This window comes from Oculina patagonica, chromosome 4 (assembly GCF_052425735.1).
Source record: "Oculina patagonica isolate OP01 chromosome 4, crgOcupat, whole genome shotgun sequence".
Lineage (NCBI taxonomy): Eukaryota > Metazoa > Cnidaria > Anthozoa > Scleractinia > Oculinidae > Oculina > Oculina patagonica.
In genome coordinates, this window is record NC_135761.1 from 15,215,579 (window position 1) to 15,235,461 (window position 19,883).

Here is a 19,883-nt window from a genome sequence, read left to right on the forward strand (position 1 = left end):
CGGCTACCAAGAAATATTTCTGAGCCTGCTAATGACAACGGTCATCTGACTTTGACTGAATAATTATGCGCGACGCAACGTAAACAAGACCAATTTATTTTTCGACGGATGCGAATGATGTCATGAAGTTATAGTCGATTTTGGACACGATTTTGCAAAAAATAGCTGATTTATGATGTTTTAAAGGTAGAAAATTGTTCCTGCATGTTTTAGGAAAGCGTAGTGATGTTGGATCTCGAAGTTGTTCCCGAACGATCGCTGGGAAACGAACAATGGGAGTTTATACTTGGTGAGTTGCAACACAATTTGAACGTTCGTCACGAAGTTTATACTCCCTCGATCGATTCGTCTTACATTTAAATACTACCATTTGTTGTTTGAGTGATTAATCAATGTACCTTCTAATCGTTTTAAGGAATGCCTGTTGCACAGTGTGTGCAGATTCTCAAACGGCAATGTCGTGTTATCAAAACTGTACAAGCTATGTACAGCGAGGCGGTAAGTATATATTTCGTTATTAAACAGATTAGCTTACTTTTCTCTCACGAAAGTGTTAGATGTGTAAATAATAAAATAAGTTAAATTTTTATTACGCTTAGGTAAAAGTATGCAGCAATGTTACTTTCATATTTGATTAAGTTTGACACTCTTGTTACCTAAAATTACTTTGATGTATGACGTTTTTTGCCTGTCTTTTTTTACTATCTTCTGTTAGAATCCTCTCGCTATGGATCTGGTTTTGAACCTTCCAAATGATGGAATTCGACTTGTTCTTGATCCTGTGTCGCAGAGACTTAAGGTATTAATTATTATAATCATAACCACAATGAAAATGAGGCCAACCCTCCATATTGAAAATGCAATAGCCCTTATGCGTGATGATGTCACGGTTTATTTGGTAACTTCAAAACGAGGCTTGGTGGTGATGTTTTCGCGGGAATTTAAAAAAACATAAAGGTCACATCAAACATGCCTGCACACACATGAGATTTTACCGGTTGTGGCACAACTTGCAAAAAAAACCGCTCGGGCTCGCCTGGCTCGCTGGCTCGCCAGTCTCGCCTCGCTATTTTTTGCAAGTTGTGTCCACAACCGGTAAAATCTCATGTGTGTGGGGGTCGCAATGCCAAAACTCTCATGTGTGTGGGGCCCGCAAGGCCAGCCCTTTTGTGTGAAAGGAGGAAAATGTGAGTGGCTTTCACATTCCTAACTTCCTGAAGCAGTTTCGCCGGACCCGACAGTGTACCAATCGTTGTATGGCACCATTGTATTAAATTACAACAAACCTTTAATTGCTGTGCCAGAAATAATTCCTATTGAACAAATGCTCTTATTGAGTAAACGAAGATGGGAAGAGGGAGAACTGGAGAAATTAACTTGAGTGTAAAGAAAAACTTGAAAAGATCTCGTGGAAAAGCGTTTACAACCTACAAAAAAACTAAAGAAAATGAAAAACAAATAACAATCCTTTTAACAGACGAGGTGATTGAAAAATTAAAAAAATTAGACAGCAGTGTTGTCGCAAACGTTTTAACAAGCTAAACAAGACTTGCACGCTCCGGTGAGTGCATAAATTATTGCAGCAACACAGAAAGTCACAACAATGACTTTGATTGCGTGGGTGTATTGCTGTCAAGAAACGGAAAACCCCCTTGACGTAATCTAGTTGTTTTTTTTTTAGGAGTTTTTAGAGGACAGAGCTCAGTTATAGAAATGCCGTCATGGGTGCATTTTTAGAACATAAACCGATAAATAGAAATGGCGTCAGGGATGTATTTTTTAAGCAAACACCATAACCAAATTTTGGAACCTAAAAGCCAAAAAATAATATTTTATAAGATAGATCAGATTCAATTGAACTGTTTCAACAACCAGAGAAGTGAAAAAAAAAAATCCTGCGTAAAATTATTTTTGCTTATACAGCACATTCCAAATCGCACAATAGAAAGGACATTCCAAATCGCACCACACATTCCTGTTCGCTTGTAATTTTTTTTTCACGAAAAAAAAATTTTTTTAAAAACGCTGAAAATCAATGGCGAATCGGCATGTTTGGCATGTGCGTGTGACGTACCGGAAGTCCAGAATATTCTAAAGCGACATGATTGTAAACAAGCCGATGTGTTAATCAAGCTTTAAACGGCTAAAGCAAAAAAATTGAGAATCAACTGGCAAAAGATTAAAAATTGGTAGAAAAGACTCTTGATTGAAACAGTAGTACAGAGAGTATTTGACAAAAACCACAGCCGGTGTTTGTCATTGGCGATGAGTCATGATATTACACCGTCTAAAAATATCATTCGGGTAATACCCCGACTTTGTCACCCACGCACGCAAACACAAAAAAAAAATTTGCATGCCGCTGTGGGTCACGCAATTTCTCGCTGTTCGCTTCAACTTAATTGTATTTTTTGCACACTCAGATTTAATCCTTTCGACTCGGCTGAAAGTCACTTTAAGCACGCTTTAACCTTTTATTTTGCCTCGTTCAGGCAAACAACAACCTCTCTTGTGATGTCTCGAACATTTTTTTGCAACTCGAACGACAATGCTTCCATCACAAAGTAAACGACAAGATGAGCGCAGACAATCATTCTTTTATAAAATGAAAAAATGTTTTATTGGACTGAAATTTTATTTCGAAATGTCGGTGGCACTTTCGAGAAGTTTTTTTTCCAATCTTTTGCGTTCTTCTCTCTTGATTTCTTCCCGAATTTTTCCGATGTCTGGCTGAAGTGAATTTGTTTGTTTTTTTGCAAAGTTTGAGCGTAAAGTATCTTTAAGTTGGCGATATTTTTGCATTTCTCGTGTGATCAGTTGAAACTCTTTGTCAGAAACAAGATTATCATTCAGAGCTTGTGAGACAGAGCTGTTTATCGAGTCATGTTTTGCAACAGCCAGAGCGAGGATTCTTGAGTGCTTATTAACTTTACGTTCAAGCTTTTTGTTGATAACTGACAGGCCAGTGGAAGCTGCGCCAGATATACCTGCTACTGCTGCAACAGGCGCGCCGATAACAATTCCAACACCAGTAAGTGAAGTCGCAACAGCTCCAGAAGACAGAGCTGCCGTCACGGCGCCAAGACAGACCACGGAATAGTGAATAACTTTCCGGACTTTTTTATATTTTTTTAACACAAGCCTGTAATGCTCAGCTTCAGCGGATATTTCTTTTTCAATTTTACTTATTTCAGTCAGCCGAAAATTCTCGGCATTTGTTGGGAGGCTTGGATAAAGTTGTGTTTCTTCGCGATCACCATAAGCAGGGGCACTCGGGAGAACATTAGCAGATGACATGGTCTCGTATACATAAAAGTTATTTTTGTATTTAATTTAATTCAATTCCAACTCATATGTAAGATTTGTGCCGTTAAAATCGAATGGCTTTCCATTCTCATCTCTAATCGAAAGAGTCAGAGATGATACATTTTCTTCAGCAGAAACGTCGCGCAAGACGTTAAAATGTGTATTTTGGTAATAAACTTTTTCATACGGTTTTCCACGTATGTCAAAAAACGCTAAAAGGCTTGATGGCTTACCATTTAGCAAGCTTTGTTGCTTGTCGATAAGGTCACAGTTGATGAAGTAATTTTTAGGATTTGAAACATTATTTACCTCAATTGTTTCAAAAAATTCCTTTTCAATACTTGCGTAATTCTCAAACCCAGGCAAATTAAAGAACTTAATAAGACTTTCATTCAGTCCAAAAGTTTTTAAATTGGGCTCTTTTGCTTTTATTATCAATGAACGGCCTGCAATGCCTTTTGTTACAGAAAACATGTTTTTCTCTGGAAATCCTTTTTCAAAAATACTCCCAATGTCATCGAGTGAGAAGTTTCCTTGCCGTATATAACGCGCCTTCTCTTCCTTGTTCACTTGTTTATAAAAAACTATTCCATCCTTTTCCAAACTATTCCAGCTGTTGTAAAGAGAACAACTTAAAAGCCGGATATAGCTTGGTTTTGGAATAGGCTGGTCAAAATAAACAGTGTTCGGATTTTCTTTTGTGGTGACAGTCAGCACAACCATTTTTATATTAAATAAAAAAAAAAAAATGTTTAATATAAAAGAGGACCATGGATGCGAAAACAAGAGATTTTATGAAGTGGATGAAAACCCCAGAAGCAACTAAAATTTCTGAAGCGGCAAAAGACAGTGCATGGAAACCTTTTCTTGCAAAATATCCAAACGCTGACCGAACAAAATTTGTTGCACAGGTTGAGTTCGCGTACAACCACACAGCAACGGCAGACATTTATTACAAGGCAGGGCAAGGCCATTTGATAAATGTTTTTGGCTCTGACAGCAAATATTGGAGCCCAGAGATGAAAAAAGCACTGGGGGTGAATCAAATTTCAGGCGGTTTTCCACAACAGCTGTCACCAAGCGGCGCAAAAGGCTCATCTTTGCCAATTCCAGCTGTTGGATTTCACGAAGCCGCACCAAGTTTGAAAAAAATATTTAACAGCCAAATAAACATCTACGTCACACCAGACCAATATTTCACAACGAAATTAAGAGAGATTTTTCAAAAAACAAAACTGAAGCATACATCAGGAAAAGAGTCAAAAAGGTGGCTTGCTAGCCAAAATATGGCCTATTGGCCACAGCAGCTTAACTTTGCGGTATGGTGCGCGACAACAGGCTGCGGTATAAGTCGAGATATTTTCGATGAAGAGCACTCATCTCTTAGCTTGCCACCGATTGTGCGTAATTTTTATCTTTTTCACGTTTATTTCACGATAAGGCGAATATTGTTTCAGATGGGGGGAATTCAGAGCGTAAGCGCCTTGCCAGGCGACCCCACTTTTAGCCAGTTCGACAACAAGTACGACGTGGCTTCTTACAAAAGAATATGCGCTGAGTTTGGTGTCGACCCGTCAAGCGATTTCCGTTTCACAACAGGCGCAAACCACGGACTTGGTAACGTTTATATCTGGATTACTAACATTGGACCAAACAAAACTGGAGCAAAATACCCCGATTACGATAAATTTTCGGATGAAGGTGGAACTGCAAGCAAAGGTAACTTGATTCAATACATCGAGCCAGACGACGCTGCATATGCACAGGCAGACTGGTTTTGTCCTAACGGCACTGAAGGGCTTACTCAGGCAGGTTTGTCGAGAGTAAACCAGTCGATAGAGGCTTTTGTCTACTGTATTCTCGGTTCGCAGGTGAACGTTCGAAGTAGCATACTTGGCACAGGCGGCCGTGCAAAGGAAGCGCAAAGTGAGTTCCTCGTGTTGGTTGAAGACGCTATAAGGCAACCTGATCTGGCAAAGTCGGTCCAAAGATACCAACTAGCCATCGACGAAGCTAAGGTTCGGCTTAACCTTGCAGTCTGCCCAGGTGCCTGGCTGATGCCCGCTCGTATGGTGATAAACACAGAAAGCGTTGTTGGTTACAATAACCAGCTTAAGCAGGCTGTTGTTGGGATGAAATTAGGAGTGAATGATGACGTTAATAAAGCTACAAAAAAAGCAGCTCTTAAACTGATGGCGGGAGGAAAATCAAAAATCAACCCACCAAACAGCCACCCTTCAAATCCTATACACAAGAGCGCCACAGCAAAAAAAAATTGGACACCCGCCGCAAGCGCTGCTGAAACACCAGCTAGGGACCTTTACGGTCCCCGTCCAAAGGACGGCAACGCGCAAAGCGCTAAAGCTACGAAGGCCGTAGCCAATGATTCACACGAAATAAACAAAGCAACTGTCGCTGTTGGCGCGGTTGGAGCAGCAGCTTTGCTCTACACCCTTATGCGTTAACGTCTCTTTTTGATGTATTTTTCAACAAGAAAAGCAACCACAGCAAGGATAAGCAGCCAGGTGTGCTCTGCAAGAAATCCAATTACTTGACCAGCGGTTTTGAAAAGAAATTTCGCAATCGAGCCAATGAGACCAGGCAGAGCTGATGCTACCTTTGAGCCAATATCACTTAGGCCTTTCCCCAACGCTTTGCCGGTTGCCTTCAACGCGTTTGTAATTGTTCCAATAACAGAACCAATCGTGACACCAGCAGCAAGAAGTATTGCTGTTACTGTCACGCCATATTTTTTGAAGATCTCTTTGATCCTCTCACGAAGTGGAAGCGCCCTTTCTCTTTCTGCAATCTGCGTTTGCAAACGCCCGAGCTCCTCGGTTCTTTCTGCGACTCTGTCTTCCGCTGCTTGTTTTTCAGATGGCGAGGCATTATCATCTTCAATAATTTTTTTGTCTTCCTCGTTTTGTTGTTTTATCTCGGCTTCTTTTTCTTTTAAATCATCCAACCCTTTTGTGTTGTTGAGATTTTCTTCCAAAGTGTTTCTTTTGCTCTCTTGGGCAGCGAGGACTGCCCTTAGTTGGTCGCCTTTTTTTTGTTCTTTTGCCTTATCTTTTGCCAGTTTTTCAAGAGCAGCAACTTCTTTTTCTGAGTTTTTTACATCAGCTTCAAGATTTTTATTTAATAGCTTAAGTCTTTCTACTTCTGATTTATTTTCAACAGCTGACCCAAGTTGATCAATAATGGCGTTATTTCGCTCGATTTTTATTCTTTTTTTTTCTACTTCTTCGATGGCTTTTTCTTTTTCTGATGCGATTTTTTGGGACTCTTGAACTTGGATTTCAGATTCTCTTAATCTTCTATTGGTTTCTCGTATTTCTTCATTTTCTTTCTCAATAAGTTCTTGTGCCATTGGTCCAAGTTCTTTCCTGATTTCTTTTGTAAGACTTGGATTTAGCTGTTGTTTACCACCTGTACCCCTTTTGGTGGTGAAAAGGTCATATAATTTTTTACCAGCTCCGGCCATTTTTACTTGTAATCTGCCCTTTAGACTGTAAGAAGCTTCAAGATTTGTTGATGAGCTTTCTGGAAACACCCCTTTTAGAGACTTCCATGCTTTTTCGCTCATTGATTGCGCACTGTCAAGCAAAGGTGTTTCTTCGTAGGATGTGTCTGGCAGCCCGCTCTGTTCGTGCTGCATCGTTTGCATTTCATGTTGTTCACCCCCATGGTAGGGTGTGGATGCCTCCCCGGGCTGAAATGGTCGGGTTGTGTCGACCTCTTGTTCCCCTTCATCATCGTTATCACTGTTGTGGTCAAGATCTCGGTCCAAATCATGGTCCTCGTATCCAAACTCACCACCACCTTCCGCCATCGCTTAATTTATATATATATATTTTTAAATTAAACTTTTCAATTTAACAATAAAACCAATCGAGAGATGGCTGCTGTTCAAGAAAACCTTCGACCGGGACGCACAGAGAAAATACTCGGCGCACTGAAAGCCGAGCGCGCGGTAAAACGAATCACTTTTGACCGCACAGAAGCCAATCCAGAGGAAACGTTGTATGTTTCAGTGCCCAAGCTGAACGAAAACGAGGTCATTGTGCCCGGCTCGCTGGCGCTGCGCTTCAACATCGACTTGAGCGGAGGCCATGCCAACAACTTTCTGGTTGACAACGTCAGCCGAGCTCTGGTCGACGATTTTGTTGTAAAGTACGAAGGCACCGTCGTGCAGGACACGGTTGGCTATGACATCTACAAAATATTTGAGGATTTTTTCCTTTCGCAGGAGGAGCGCGACGACAGGGTGCCAGAGGGCATTCAGAGCGAGGACCTTAACAAAATTCGCTCAAATGCTGGCGATAAGAAAACTTCAGGTGTGGACGCAGAAAAAAAGCTGAATGAGATATATGGAAATAAATACCGCATCCGCCTGGATCACCAGATTTTAACTGACCATGGGGCATTTTATCCTCAGGCACTATACAACGATCTTGTGTTCGAACTGAAGCTCGCGGCAGCCGAACATGTGGTCAGAGGCTCAGATACAACAAAACTAAAATACAAGTTGACAAACATCCAGCTGGAGTACGAGATGATAAGAAGCGAGGAAATTGCAGATGAAGCGTTCAGCGCTTATTCGGGCGGCAAAGAGTTCGCTTACGACCACATCCAGCGTGTTAAAGTGGTGACTTTTGCAAAAGGCTCCGACACACGTCTGAATCTAAGGGTCAACCCGCAGAGGAGGTCCATGAAAGGTATCTTGCTCCTATTTATTGAGCAATATAACAAAGGTGCAAGGAGCTCGGAAAAGTACATTAACCCGGACCTTACAAAAGTAAGCATCACTGTCAACGGCTCGCCAAACATGCTGTACAACAACGGCATCGAAGGAATGGACATTTGGGGAGAAGTTAAAAGATTCTACATGAAAGAAAAAAATAAAACGCAGCACATGACTCTGCAAAAGTTTTACACAGAAGACAAGTTTGGCCTTCTTATTGATCTGCGTTCCATGGCTGACCACTCGATGCACGGAAGCGGCACGCGCCTTGTGAACACAAAGGACGGTGTCCAGCTTGAGCTAGAGAGGAAAGCAAGCGGCTCAGGTAATTTGAACTGCCACATTTACGTAATCAGCGACGCCCAAATGAATATACTTGGCAGGCAGTTAGAATCTGTGCTTTTATAATTTTTTCTTTGAAAAAGTGTACCTTAGGTACATATACGAACGAAGATGGATCCTGCCAATATACCCTTCAACGCCCTCATTGTGGGACCAACGAACTCAGGAAAAACAAGATACGTGGTCAATCAGCTTTGTGGCCCTTTCCGAGGCAAGTTTGACTACATCGTGCTCATCTGCCCGACTTTCGAGCACAACAAGACTTATTATCGCTTTGCTGAGGAAGATATTCGATTTTTTGTTTTCATTTGCGAGCAGCACGAGGTGGAATCTTGGTTAAGGCTTTCAAGATTTCTTTTTGAGGGTACGAACACGCTTATCATCCTCGACGACTGTGCTGCTTCGAAAGATGTAAAAGGAAGAACAGGGGAGTTGGTGAATCTTGCTTTCTCTGCTCGCCACGCAGGCTTGAGCATATGGGTGTTAACTCAAAAATTGACAAGCATAACATCCTCATTCCGCGAAAATGTTGCGGCAATCGTTTTCTTTTACACCCCCTCTGCCAAGACCACGAAGGCAATCTTTGAGGATTACGCTGGCGAACTTGCCAATGAGGATTACAAAGAAATCATTTTAAAGCTAAAAAAAAATAAGTTTTCGCATCTTGTCATTTCTCATCGCCACCCTTACGGCACAAAATTTTCTTATTGAACATATTTTTTAGAGTAATAAATGGCTGACCCGTTCGCAACTTCTCCTCCCGAGAGCGTCAAGGGCGCTGCAAGTGAACAAGAATTAGCTTCCGTAATGGAACTGCTAGGAGCTGAACCAGAAAGTACAGAAAGCGCTATGGCACTCATTCAAGGCCCTGACATTCCTGCTTTGCGTGAACAGCTTGCAATCCTTGTTTCAACAGGAAAAGCCAAAGAAGCAATCGGTGTGCAACTGACACACGAGCAGGTGAAGCGCTTGACAGATAAAGAAGTTGAAAAGTACTTAAAGAGATATGAGGCATACGTTGGATCCAAAACAACCGACAGCTTGATTGACAGCTTTATTTTTCTTGTTACTAAAGTCGTTGGTATGGCCGTAAATATCAAGGACGTCAATGATTATCAGAAGGAACTCAAAAACGACTACATCATCAGCAAAGAGCTGTCCACTTTGGCAGGCGGTCTGGCTTTGAAATGCGGCCGCTTTCTTGCCGTTGCAAATGCTGCGCTCATCACAACAAAGCACATTGATTTAAACGAAGCTACAAAGTCGCACACTTCGCTGTGCGAAACCAAAGGTGCTTCCAAAGATGCGGACACAAACACTACTGAAGATTTTTCTGAGCAATGCTAAGAAAATGCTAAGTAATTACTGAACAATGCTTAGCAATTGCTTAGCAAAAAATCTTGCTGAGCAATTTTCTATTTAAATATTATTTTTTTTTTATTATAAATGGCCGAGCTCGAACCAACTCCGATCGCTCAAGAAGAACAGAAACAAGTTACTTCAACAACTCCAGCAACAAAGCCTGCCAAAAATCCAAAGCGAGTTGCTGCTGGCAAGCTTGCAGCTGAAAAAACAAAACAGGCTCGTGAAGCACAGAAAAAAGCTGCTGTCGAGGCTGCTGCAATTATTGCAAAAGAAAAGGAAAAGAAATCTGCTGCTGCAAAGCGAAATGCAACACCACCGGACGTAACGGAACCAGCTCCGCCCGAGGCTCAGCCGCAATCAAGCGGTCTCACCACAAATCAATGGATATCTTTGCTTGGTATCGGCGGTGCAATCGTTACAACTTATGTGAAACGCGAAGACATAAAAGGCTTTATAAACGAAAAAAGAAGTCCAACATTTAAAGCTCCGCCAACTCTTATAACTGATGACACACCAGTTACAGCAGAAAGTATTGGAAGGGTTGCAACGCGTTCTTCAGACACGCCTTCGACAATCCAAAATGCCATTAGACCTCGCAAACAAAGAGGAATCCGTCCGATGGATTAAAAAATTTCTTTTGAACATTTATTTTTCATTTATTATACCGACAATGTCCCTTGGTTTTATTCTTGACAACCTTGTTAAAGGTGCAGCTATGGCTGGTATTGCATTACTTTGGTTTGAATTTTCCAAAACTTGCGTTAAAACCGCTATTCGGGTGCAAAAGGATGAGGATACAATTTTTAAAAGAGGTATAAAAAAAACAAAAGAAGTTGAATCTGGTGAAGAAGTTGCAAACTTTGCTTCGCAAAACGGTGAAGAATAAACAAAAAAATTTTTCAATTGAATATTTTTTATTATTTTATACTGAACCGCCATGTCCGACAACAAACTCGTGAAAACGCTCATGGATGCCGCCACCATTACAGGTCTCGCCGCCGGAATCGGCTGGGCTGCCAAAAAAGTTGTAAAAGAAAACTTCACATCCGACCCAAGCAGCAGTTTTATGAACTATGTAAAGTTCACAGCCGTCATGGCTGGCAGCGTTGCACTTAAACAGTATCTCGAGGACCAGAAAATTCTCCCCACCAATTAAAAAAAAATATCTTAATATAAGAACAAAAACACACAATGGCAAGCGTAGCGATTATGGCTGGCGGAGCTATCTTGAACGCTGCTGCTTTCATTGGCGGCAACTATCTTGCTCGAGCTTTGGGTGGCGGAGATGACGCCGCTTTGAAAGAAAAAGAAAGACACGACAAAGCTCTCGAGGCTTACCAGGCAGCTTACGCGAAGTACTCTCGCGACCGCACGAAGCTTCTCGACTGGATCGAAACCAACAATGAGATCAAACAGCAAGCGAAACAAAACTTTACGAACACAGACTACGCTTTCAAACTCTACAACCAGGCACATCCTGACAAACAAATGATTCCTCCGAAAGAACCCAAGTTCTCTGATTTCTATCAGCCAAGCGAGCAGCAGAAACAAGGTGAACTTATGTTCGTTGGCGCAGGCGCTCTTGCTCTTGGGTACGCTGCCTTTCGGTTTCTTTAAACGTTTCTTTTTTTTCTTGTATACGCATGGATGCAAAGATTTTTGCGGAGCAAAACTTTTCGAAGAAAATCTCGAAAGTCTACTATAGCCCCCAGGGCTATTGGAAGGGAATTGCTGCGATAAAAAAATTAGCCGAGGCGGCCAAGGTTTCCGAAGATGCCGCAAAAAAGTGGCTAGTTAAGCAGGCCCTTTGGCAGATCTACCTTCCGGCACCACGATACGTTCCTCGCCCAAAATTCGATGTTTCTTCTCCAAACGCGGTCCACCAGGCGGACCTTCTTTTTCTGCCACACGACAAACTGCCGCGAGGGCGAAAAGTTTACAAATACGCGCTGACTGTTGTTGACGTTGCCAGCCGTTTCAAAGAGGCCGAGCCTTTGACCTCCAAAGATTCAACTGAGGTTGCAAAAGGTTTTCAGACAATTTACAGGCGAAGTGCACTAAAATGGCCACAGATGCTGCAAGTTGACCCTGGGCGCGAATTCATGGGATCTGTTACTAAAGAAATGGAAAATCACAAAACCTATATTAGACGCGGGCGTGTTAACATTCACAGAGATCAAGCTATTGTTGAACGTTTTAATCAAACACTGGCAGGGCGCCTGTTTGGTTATCAGTACGGTGTCGAGATGAACCTGCCATCTGGCCAGCGGTCGACAGCGTGGGTAAAAAGGCTACCCGAAGTTGTTGCCGCTCTAAACAACGAAGTAACCAGTCTTACTGGTAAGAAACCTGCTGCTGCAATTAAAGAAAAGGCTGTTTCGTCAAAACCGTCCTCAAAATATACAAGACCTGTTGGCAAGAAAGAAAAAAACTCCCCTCTCTCGTTAATGTGCGCTTTCTCTACCAACCTGGCGAGCTGGAAGGCGGCGTAAAAAGGGCTACAGATCCGATTTGGTCATTAAAAGTCTACAGCATTGAAAGGTCTGTTACTAAACCTAATCAGCCAGTTCTTTATTACTTGCACGATGGTCCAAAGCGCGGCTTTGTGCGTGAAGAATTGCTTGTTATTCCTCCAAATACACAGTTACCACCAAGCACTTAGTGCTTGAGCCCCTTGGGCTCAGAAAAGCTCTAAACGTTATGTTTATGTTGGCTTTGTTTCGCAAAACTTATACCCGTAAGCATTTGTATGTATCCCATCATCCGCTATCCATCGCTTTGAGTCAAAGGAGGATAGCGATTTTTTGTTCACCACTATCGAACACAACTCATGCTTAAAGCTTCTTAGCATGTGCATTTCGTGAAAGCTTTCCTTGGTTTGGAAAAGTGTTTCTTTGAAATTTTCGTGATTTATCTTTTTCTTTGTCACACACTCTTTTACCCCCTTTGCCTTTTTTATATTTATTTCGTCCACTTTTAGCATTTTGCAACATTTTAGCACACTTGCTTTCGGATGTTTCTTTATTATTTTTTTGACCAATTCTTCATCGTTTGCCATTATTGCCTGCATTCTTTTCCCGGCCCCTGCGCACGCGCACTCTTTTATTTCCACCTCAGGGAAGCCTTTCTTTATTTTTTCAATTTCATTTTTGCTTTCACCTTCTGTCATTATTGAATACATTTTTGGCCTCAAACAAACGCACTCTGAAATTTGTTTTCCTGCGCATTCGTCTTTCATTTTTCCCAAAACTTTTTTGTTTTTTGTTGAAAACAGCGAATGATCTTTCGGGTAGTCGCTTGTGTCGTACTTGTCAATGTTTTCTGCCATGTCCGCGTAAACGTCTTCTGTTTCTATCTCAAGCAAAAGGCTGTCTGTGTCTGTATACAAAAGCTCGCAACGCTCCCCGTACTCTTTTTTCAGGTGGTTGTAATAAAAATCGTACATACATAACTTGCTTACGTCAAGGATGGTCATGCCTGTGTAGACCGGTTTATTAAGAAAAAGCTTACTTTTTCGCATGTCTATTCCAACCAGATCGTTTGAAAACATTACATGTCTTGAATACAATGGGCTTGCAACTAATTTTCTTATTTTCTTTGTTTCGTCGCTGCGCACTATTCTTATGTCTACACGGTTTCTCAGGTTTTCCATTGTTTTTCCAAAAACTGAGTTATTCATCAGCTTGTAAAAGTTCTTTTCAAAGTCGCTTTTCGCTTCTTTTCGGAATTCTGTGTTCATCCGGATGTACGGCTCCATCCACGCCTCTTGTTCAAACTCTAAGACCCTGTGCACTTTTTTGAGTTTCATTCCCTGTTTTAGATAAAACTGCAAGTTTCGGTAATGAACGACGTAATTGGTTTTGTCTTCAAGAGTTAAAACAAGCTTTTCGGTGTCTGGCGGGTGCAAATCAAGATTTTTTATTGTTTTGTTTTGGTAAGGCGAAAACATTTCTTTGTTTATTTTCTTTTTCTCTGGTGCTAATGGATAGCTGTTGTGGGCGTCATGCAGCTCTTTCGGGTATTCCAAGTCCACCTCTAAAATCCATCCAGCTTTTGCATACTCTTTTTTTGTCGTTATTTCTTTTTCTGTTGGCATAACCTTTTTCCATCTAAATCCACTTTTTGGAAGCGGCTTGCTCATTGCCCACCCGTAAAGGTTATTCGCATCGAGGTACGTTATGTATTTTTTTGGCTGGCTCGGGTCAAATCCCTCAACATAAGGGTTGTTCGCCTTTGCATACCTCTTGCTTACCATCGAAATCCCGCCTCTTATTCCCCTTTCGACAAAAAGATGCATTTCATAGTCTGTAAGTAACTCAAGCTCCACGCCTGTCTTTTTCAAGAGTGCGTCCCAAGCAAGGCCTGGCGTCGTGTAATAATTCGCGGGGTCCAACCCGTACTTCTCAAGACAGAGTTTTCGGAAGCTTTCAAAGACGTCGGCTAACAGGGTCACGTCAGTCTTAACGTACAAATCGTGGTAGTCGCCCAGGGTCTGGCAGCCAAAGGTTTCCCACACGTTTTGCGCGTGTTCGTACTCTTTATCCGTTATGTTCTCATCATTAAGTTTGCTGTAAAACTTTTCTTTTTCAGGCAAACTTGTTTCGCTAAATCTTTCCCATGTGTCCATGTATTCGTAAGGATAGATTCCCTTTTTGCAAAGAAGTTCAAAACTTTCATCAGACGACTGTGTTGAATTAGATTTTGTTATATTTAATTCCTCCTTCGGCATCGCTTTTACAAGTGAATCAAGACTTCCTTTAAGAAAGTTTAAGCTGTCTATAAAACGCAGTTTGCCAAGTGAAAATGTGATGTATTTTTCCATGTTGTTTGCAACACATTTTACTTCTTTCTGTGCCTCTTTTGAAATCTTTGAAATTGACTGCATTAAATGGTGCGCATCATAACCCCTCAGGTTGTGAAATGCAACTGGTATTTGGACCTTTTTCGGATCTAATCGCATCATAAAGTTACAAATGTTGTGTGCGGCTCCTCGAAACTTGCCTGTTATGTGGCAATGGTCTTTTACCACATCCTTGTAGTTCGGCTGGATAAGCGGCTTGTGGCACGCTAAGCAGTTTTTTTGGTTTTTCGCTGCTAATTTGTGTGTTTCTTTTTCAAGCTTTTTTAGCTTATAGTGGGTTTCGGTATCCAGGTTTTTTGCCTCTTTTTCCTTTCTGTAATAACATTTTTTGTGCATCTGTCCAAAGTAATTAAGCTCCTTTTTATTTCCAATCCAAACTGGCAAAGAGTCCAAAAAGTTTTGTTTTATTAGCGTTTCTTCGCAAATGTGGCAATTGGTTGCATTTTTGAAGTTTACCCAGTCTTCCCAAGTCATCACAAGGGGTTTTTGCTTTGACAATTCATATCTTATTTTCTTTTCTTCACTTAAAAGACAGTTCAAGAATACTTCAACGGAGTTTTCTCCTCTGTACACAAATGTTTTTTCGTGTTTACCATCACTTCTTACAACTGTGTAAGCAAATCCGCATGCCTCGTGCTGTTCTGTTTTGTCTGTGTAACTCGGCTTCATGTCTTTTACTTCTTCACCAAGGTCTTTTCTTATCTGGCGCTCCTCGGGCGTTTCGCGTTTACACCCTTCTATCGGCCTTAGCAATGCCTCAAAGTCGGCGTAAATCGTATAAGGCGCTTTCATTTGTTTTTGGTAGTTTTTAAAAGAAAGAGTGTTTTTCCCCTTCTCCGGCATTTCAATCCTTGTTGGCCTGCCTTTAGCGCCATTGCAATATTTTTTGTGCTTTTCGAGCAAGTCTTCTCTTGTAAAACCTGTCAAGCACATCATGCAAAAGTGTTTTTTATGCTGATCTCCAGTTTGGTCATGTAACAAAGCACTTACTCTTTTTATAAAACAGTAGTGCTGTGTTAATCCTGACTCAATCAACATAAGGAATATACGGGGAATGCTATTTTCTTTTTCGCTTAATCTTAAAGGTATAACACATTTGTCTTCTGAATCCCACCCAAGCACATTTATTGCAAGGTCCCTGTTTTGCGCCTCAAGCCTGTCAATCTGCTTTAGTGGAGTTGGAAAATCGATTCCATTGTAGTTAATGCCGTCGTCAACTGGGTATCTGCTTGTTCTTTGTGGATTTTTCCCATCTCTTGGTGGAAATAATGCAGCTCTCAAAGCCCATTTTAGGCATTGGTTGTCTCTGTTTTGCACGTTAATAATTGCTTTTTTGTTTGCCAACTTTGGGGGCAAAGGCAAATAAGTTCCTCCTCTCAATGGCTGATAACGCGCAACGTTGATGTACGCATTTGTTATTCTTTCAATGGCCCACCCAGAGCCGTTCTCTGACCAACCCTCAATTTCTCCCTTTGCTTTGTCAATAAATTTGTCAAACTCTTTTTTTATTTGGTCTTTGTCGTTTTTTAAAAAAAGGTGTGGTTCACTTTCTCTAAAATAGTGTTCCATGTATTGCTTCTCACCGTCTCTTTGTTTCGAAAATTTGACTTCAAGTCCAAAGCTTGCTTTTAAATTTTGTAAGTCATCAATTTCGCTTACCAAAAGCTCATAAAACTTTTTTTTGTGTTTTTTTGCAAAAATTAAAAGATCTTTGTTGTTTTTTTCGGTTTCGGGTATGTCCATTTTCCATACTCGGAGCCATTCGTTAAAATCGGTGTGGGCCAATAAAAAAGTTAAATTTCTTTGGGGGTTTAATAAAAAAGTTAAATTTCTTTGGGGGTTTTCTTGAAATTCACGGAGGTTTTTCTCCATAGCTTGCAAAACTTCTGACGAATATCTTGCGGCAGCCATTTTTCGGTGTATATACCTTAAAAATATTTGTTCAATTGATATTTATTCCTAGCACAGGGTTGGCCTTGCGAGCCAGCGAGCCAGGCGAGCCCGAGCGGTTTTTTTGCAAGTTGTGCCACAACCGGTAAAATCTCATGTGTGTCCTGCAAATAATTCGACTAAAATCACTCTAACTGAGGACGATATCGCTGGTGCTTCGTTAAGAGGAAAGAATGCTAGTAGTCTAACTATTCCCGAATTGAAAAGATGGCTTTCCTGTAGAAGAGGAGCAAAATTAAGCGGCACAAAGCGGTCCTTGGTCGAAAGGTAAGACGCGAAGTTCGCGATTCGATGCTTCACGATCAGTGTATTTGACTGAAAAACTTATTAAATTCCCTTCTAGAGTTCAGAGTTATATCGATGGTGGTCTGGATAAGGATCTTGTTGATCCAGACAACGGAGAAAATATCGCTAGAAAGAGGCGAAATCTGGGTATAAACGCCGGCGACGCGGTGAATGATGAGCTTATGTTTCCTCCTCCTATCGCACTGTGGAAAGGAATCGCCGATGGTCGAACAATTCTACCTGAATTTACGCTTGCGAATATGATGAACTACTTCGTTACACAAAAAGTATGTGATGGAGAAATCGCTGGCGATTTTAACCATGTAAACAATCATTCGTACCCACTATTTAAAGCCGGACATATTCAAAGAATACGACTCATCAAAGGGAACGATAGCAATGTTTACTTAAGCGCTGTGTGCTTACCGGAAATGAGAAAAGATCGGGAATATAAAATCCACGTCGTCCTTTCTCCTTCTGCTGAAATTTTGTACGCTGAAGATGGCTGTTCAGCTGGCAAAGGGCCCACAGGAAGCTGTAAACACATCGCGGCCTTTTGCTATGCAATTGAAGAATTTGTGCGACTTGGTTTTACTCAACCTTTCCTAGCTTGTACCTCACGCTTACAAACCTGGAATCAACCAAGACAAAAGAAACTGGATCCCAAAACGATCTATGAGATCTGTTTTGAACGTGCTGAATATGGAAAGATAAAGAAATCGCATCCTAAGCCAATTCCTCGAGACTACAATGCCATACCCATGAAACATCGCCGGGATCAGTTAGAAGCCACAAAGAAACTGTCAGAGTTATGCAGTGGGTTATCCAAGCCTTGTGCGTTTCTTAAAGTGCTGAATACTACGCCTTCAATGGCCTTATCAAATGTAGCCAGCCTTGTTAATACCTCCCCTTCTTCAGTCACAGCCACCACAACTTCTATTTCCCCTACAAATGCAGTGTCCTCCCTTCACACTTCCCCAGGTGTTACTTACCCAACCCCTTGTGCATCACTGCTTACCCCAGGGGCAACACCATCATGTACCCCTGACTCAACAACAAGTATTGTTACTTCTGCATCACAGGATGCCCCAAGGCACAAAGGCTTTCACCCCAGAAGGTTGGATTGGTTACCTCCCACACCCTCACCTCCTCCCCCAGGTAGGGTCACTACCCCACCAATGACAGCTACAAGCTTTAACAACCCATGGCCATTGATGTCTGAACCTGTGGAATGGACTAACCCATCCCAGCCAGTCACACCCACAGTTTTAGAACCTAGTCCCTTGGCCCAAACAGTAACCCCTCTCACTTCTTCCTCACCTAGCCCTACACCTGGTGCAAGATCTCATTTAATTTTGACAGCTAGTTGTAGCTCGTCAACCGATATGCCAATCAAGCTTCCACAAAATGATGCTACTGTGGGGGAAATTGAAATTCCACATGATTTGTCAGAAGAAGCCAAGATCCTGTTTAACAACAAGGTAAAGGTGAATGCTGAGCAAGCTGCTGTAATCGAGTCGTCCACTAGAGACCAATCTGATAACAATGAGTGGTTCAAGTATCGACAATGCAGATTGACTGCTTCAAATTTCCGTTCAGTTCTCAAAAGAAAAAAACAAGATTGTACAAAACTTGTTGAACGACTGACAAATTCTCATAAAAATTTAAATGTTAGTTTCCTAAATTATGGTCGTAGTAATGAAGACATTGTTGCCAATTATTATGTACAATACCAAGAAAGACATGGACACCCTGGAATCAAAGTGTTCCCATGTGGTCTTGTTGTTAATCCTAAATACAGTTGGCTTGGAGCTTCACCAGATAGAGTTGTCTATGACCCAACAAGTGACCCTCCCTATGGTGGACTTGAAATCAAATGTATAGAGTCTGGTAAGGGAATGACTCCTTTACAAACATACCAAGCAAAGAGAGAGCCTCAGTTTGGCAAAAAGAAATCATTTTGTTTATTAAAAAATGGCGAGATTCTTGAGCTAGACCCAAACCATCACTACCATAAACAAGTTCAAGGTCAGTGTGGTGTTTCTGGGCTAAGATGGAATGACTTTGTTTTAATGACTGACTTGTCCCTTGGTGACCAAGGAGTTCATGTGGAAAGGATTTATTTTGATGAGAAATGGCATGAAACTTCTCTGCCAAAATTAACTGATTTCTATTTTACCCACATTATGCCAGTTTTACTTCGGAAATCTTAATTTTTATAACCATTGTATTGAAGCAATCAGAACATTTATCTAAGAAATGTTTAAACTATTTGATGTCACCTGTAAAGCTGATAAGTAAAAATCTCAACCAAAACTTAGTGTGCCTACAGACTGACAAATGTAGTATCTGTATTCTGAAAAACATGTTGCATTTGCCAAAACATTCAGCATAAATAATTGTTTCTACTACATGGCAATACATGCACATTATATGTGAACCTGTAAATTCTTGACAATGCAAATGCTTACATGTTGAGTTAACTCATTGTAATATGCAACCCCGCTCTACACATAATAAAATATGAATGAATAGTACTTTCCGCGTGCTGTTATTGGCTTACGCAGAGGTGATTAGGCTACCAAAAGTAATGTTTTTGGTCACTATTTCATTGAGCTTCTGTGATATAATTTTACAATTATTCAGCTCTGTTAGTGAAAGTGGTGGATATTTACCCGGGGGGAGGGGGGGGGGTACTTGACCTAAGTTTAGGTATAGGGGTGCCGCTGGAGGTTTGAAACCCTGACCCTGTTTAGGACAATAAAAACTTAAAATACCTATCCTGTGTAAGACAACACCCCCTATTCTAAGACCTTATTTAGGACAAAGGGCAACATCAACAATCATTTACGCTTTATTGTGATTGCGTCCCATACTCGATGTTTGAAGCATTGAAATGCAAAAACACCTATCCCACCGAATAAACTAATGCTTTTTATTGAAGCGAAAGCGAAAACAATACATGGACGACAGTCTTGCAGCCATATCCTGTCTAGGACAGCTTCAGGCCCTGTTTAGGACAGAGGAGCT

General features: G+C 41.3%; 1 protein-coding gene across 1 annotated transcript in view; it reads left to right on the forward strand.

Annotated features, from left to right (window-relative positions):
* Nucleotides 1–54: 54 nt before the first annotated feature.
* The window catches only part of LOC144649633 (phagosome assembly factor 1-like), a 31,219-nt gene continuing 11,390 nt past the window's right edge, over nt 55–19,883 (forward strand). The window contains exons 1-3 of the mRNA XM_078509166.1: nt 55–289; nt 416–498; nt 716–799. Of these exons, the coding sequence (XP_078365292.1) occupies nt 226–289; nt 416–498; nt 716–799 (231 nt within the window). The 5' untranslated portion in view covers nt 55–225. The remainder of the gene's footprint in view (nt 290–415; nt 499–715; nt 800–19,883) is intronic.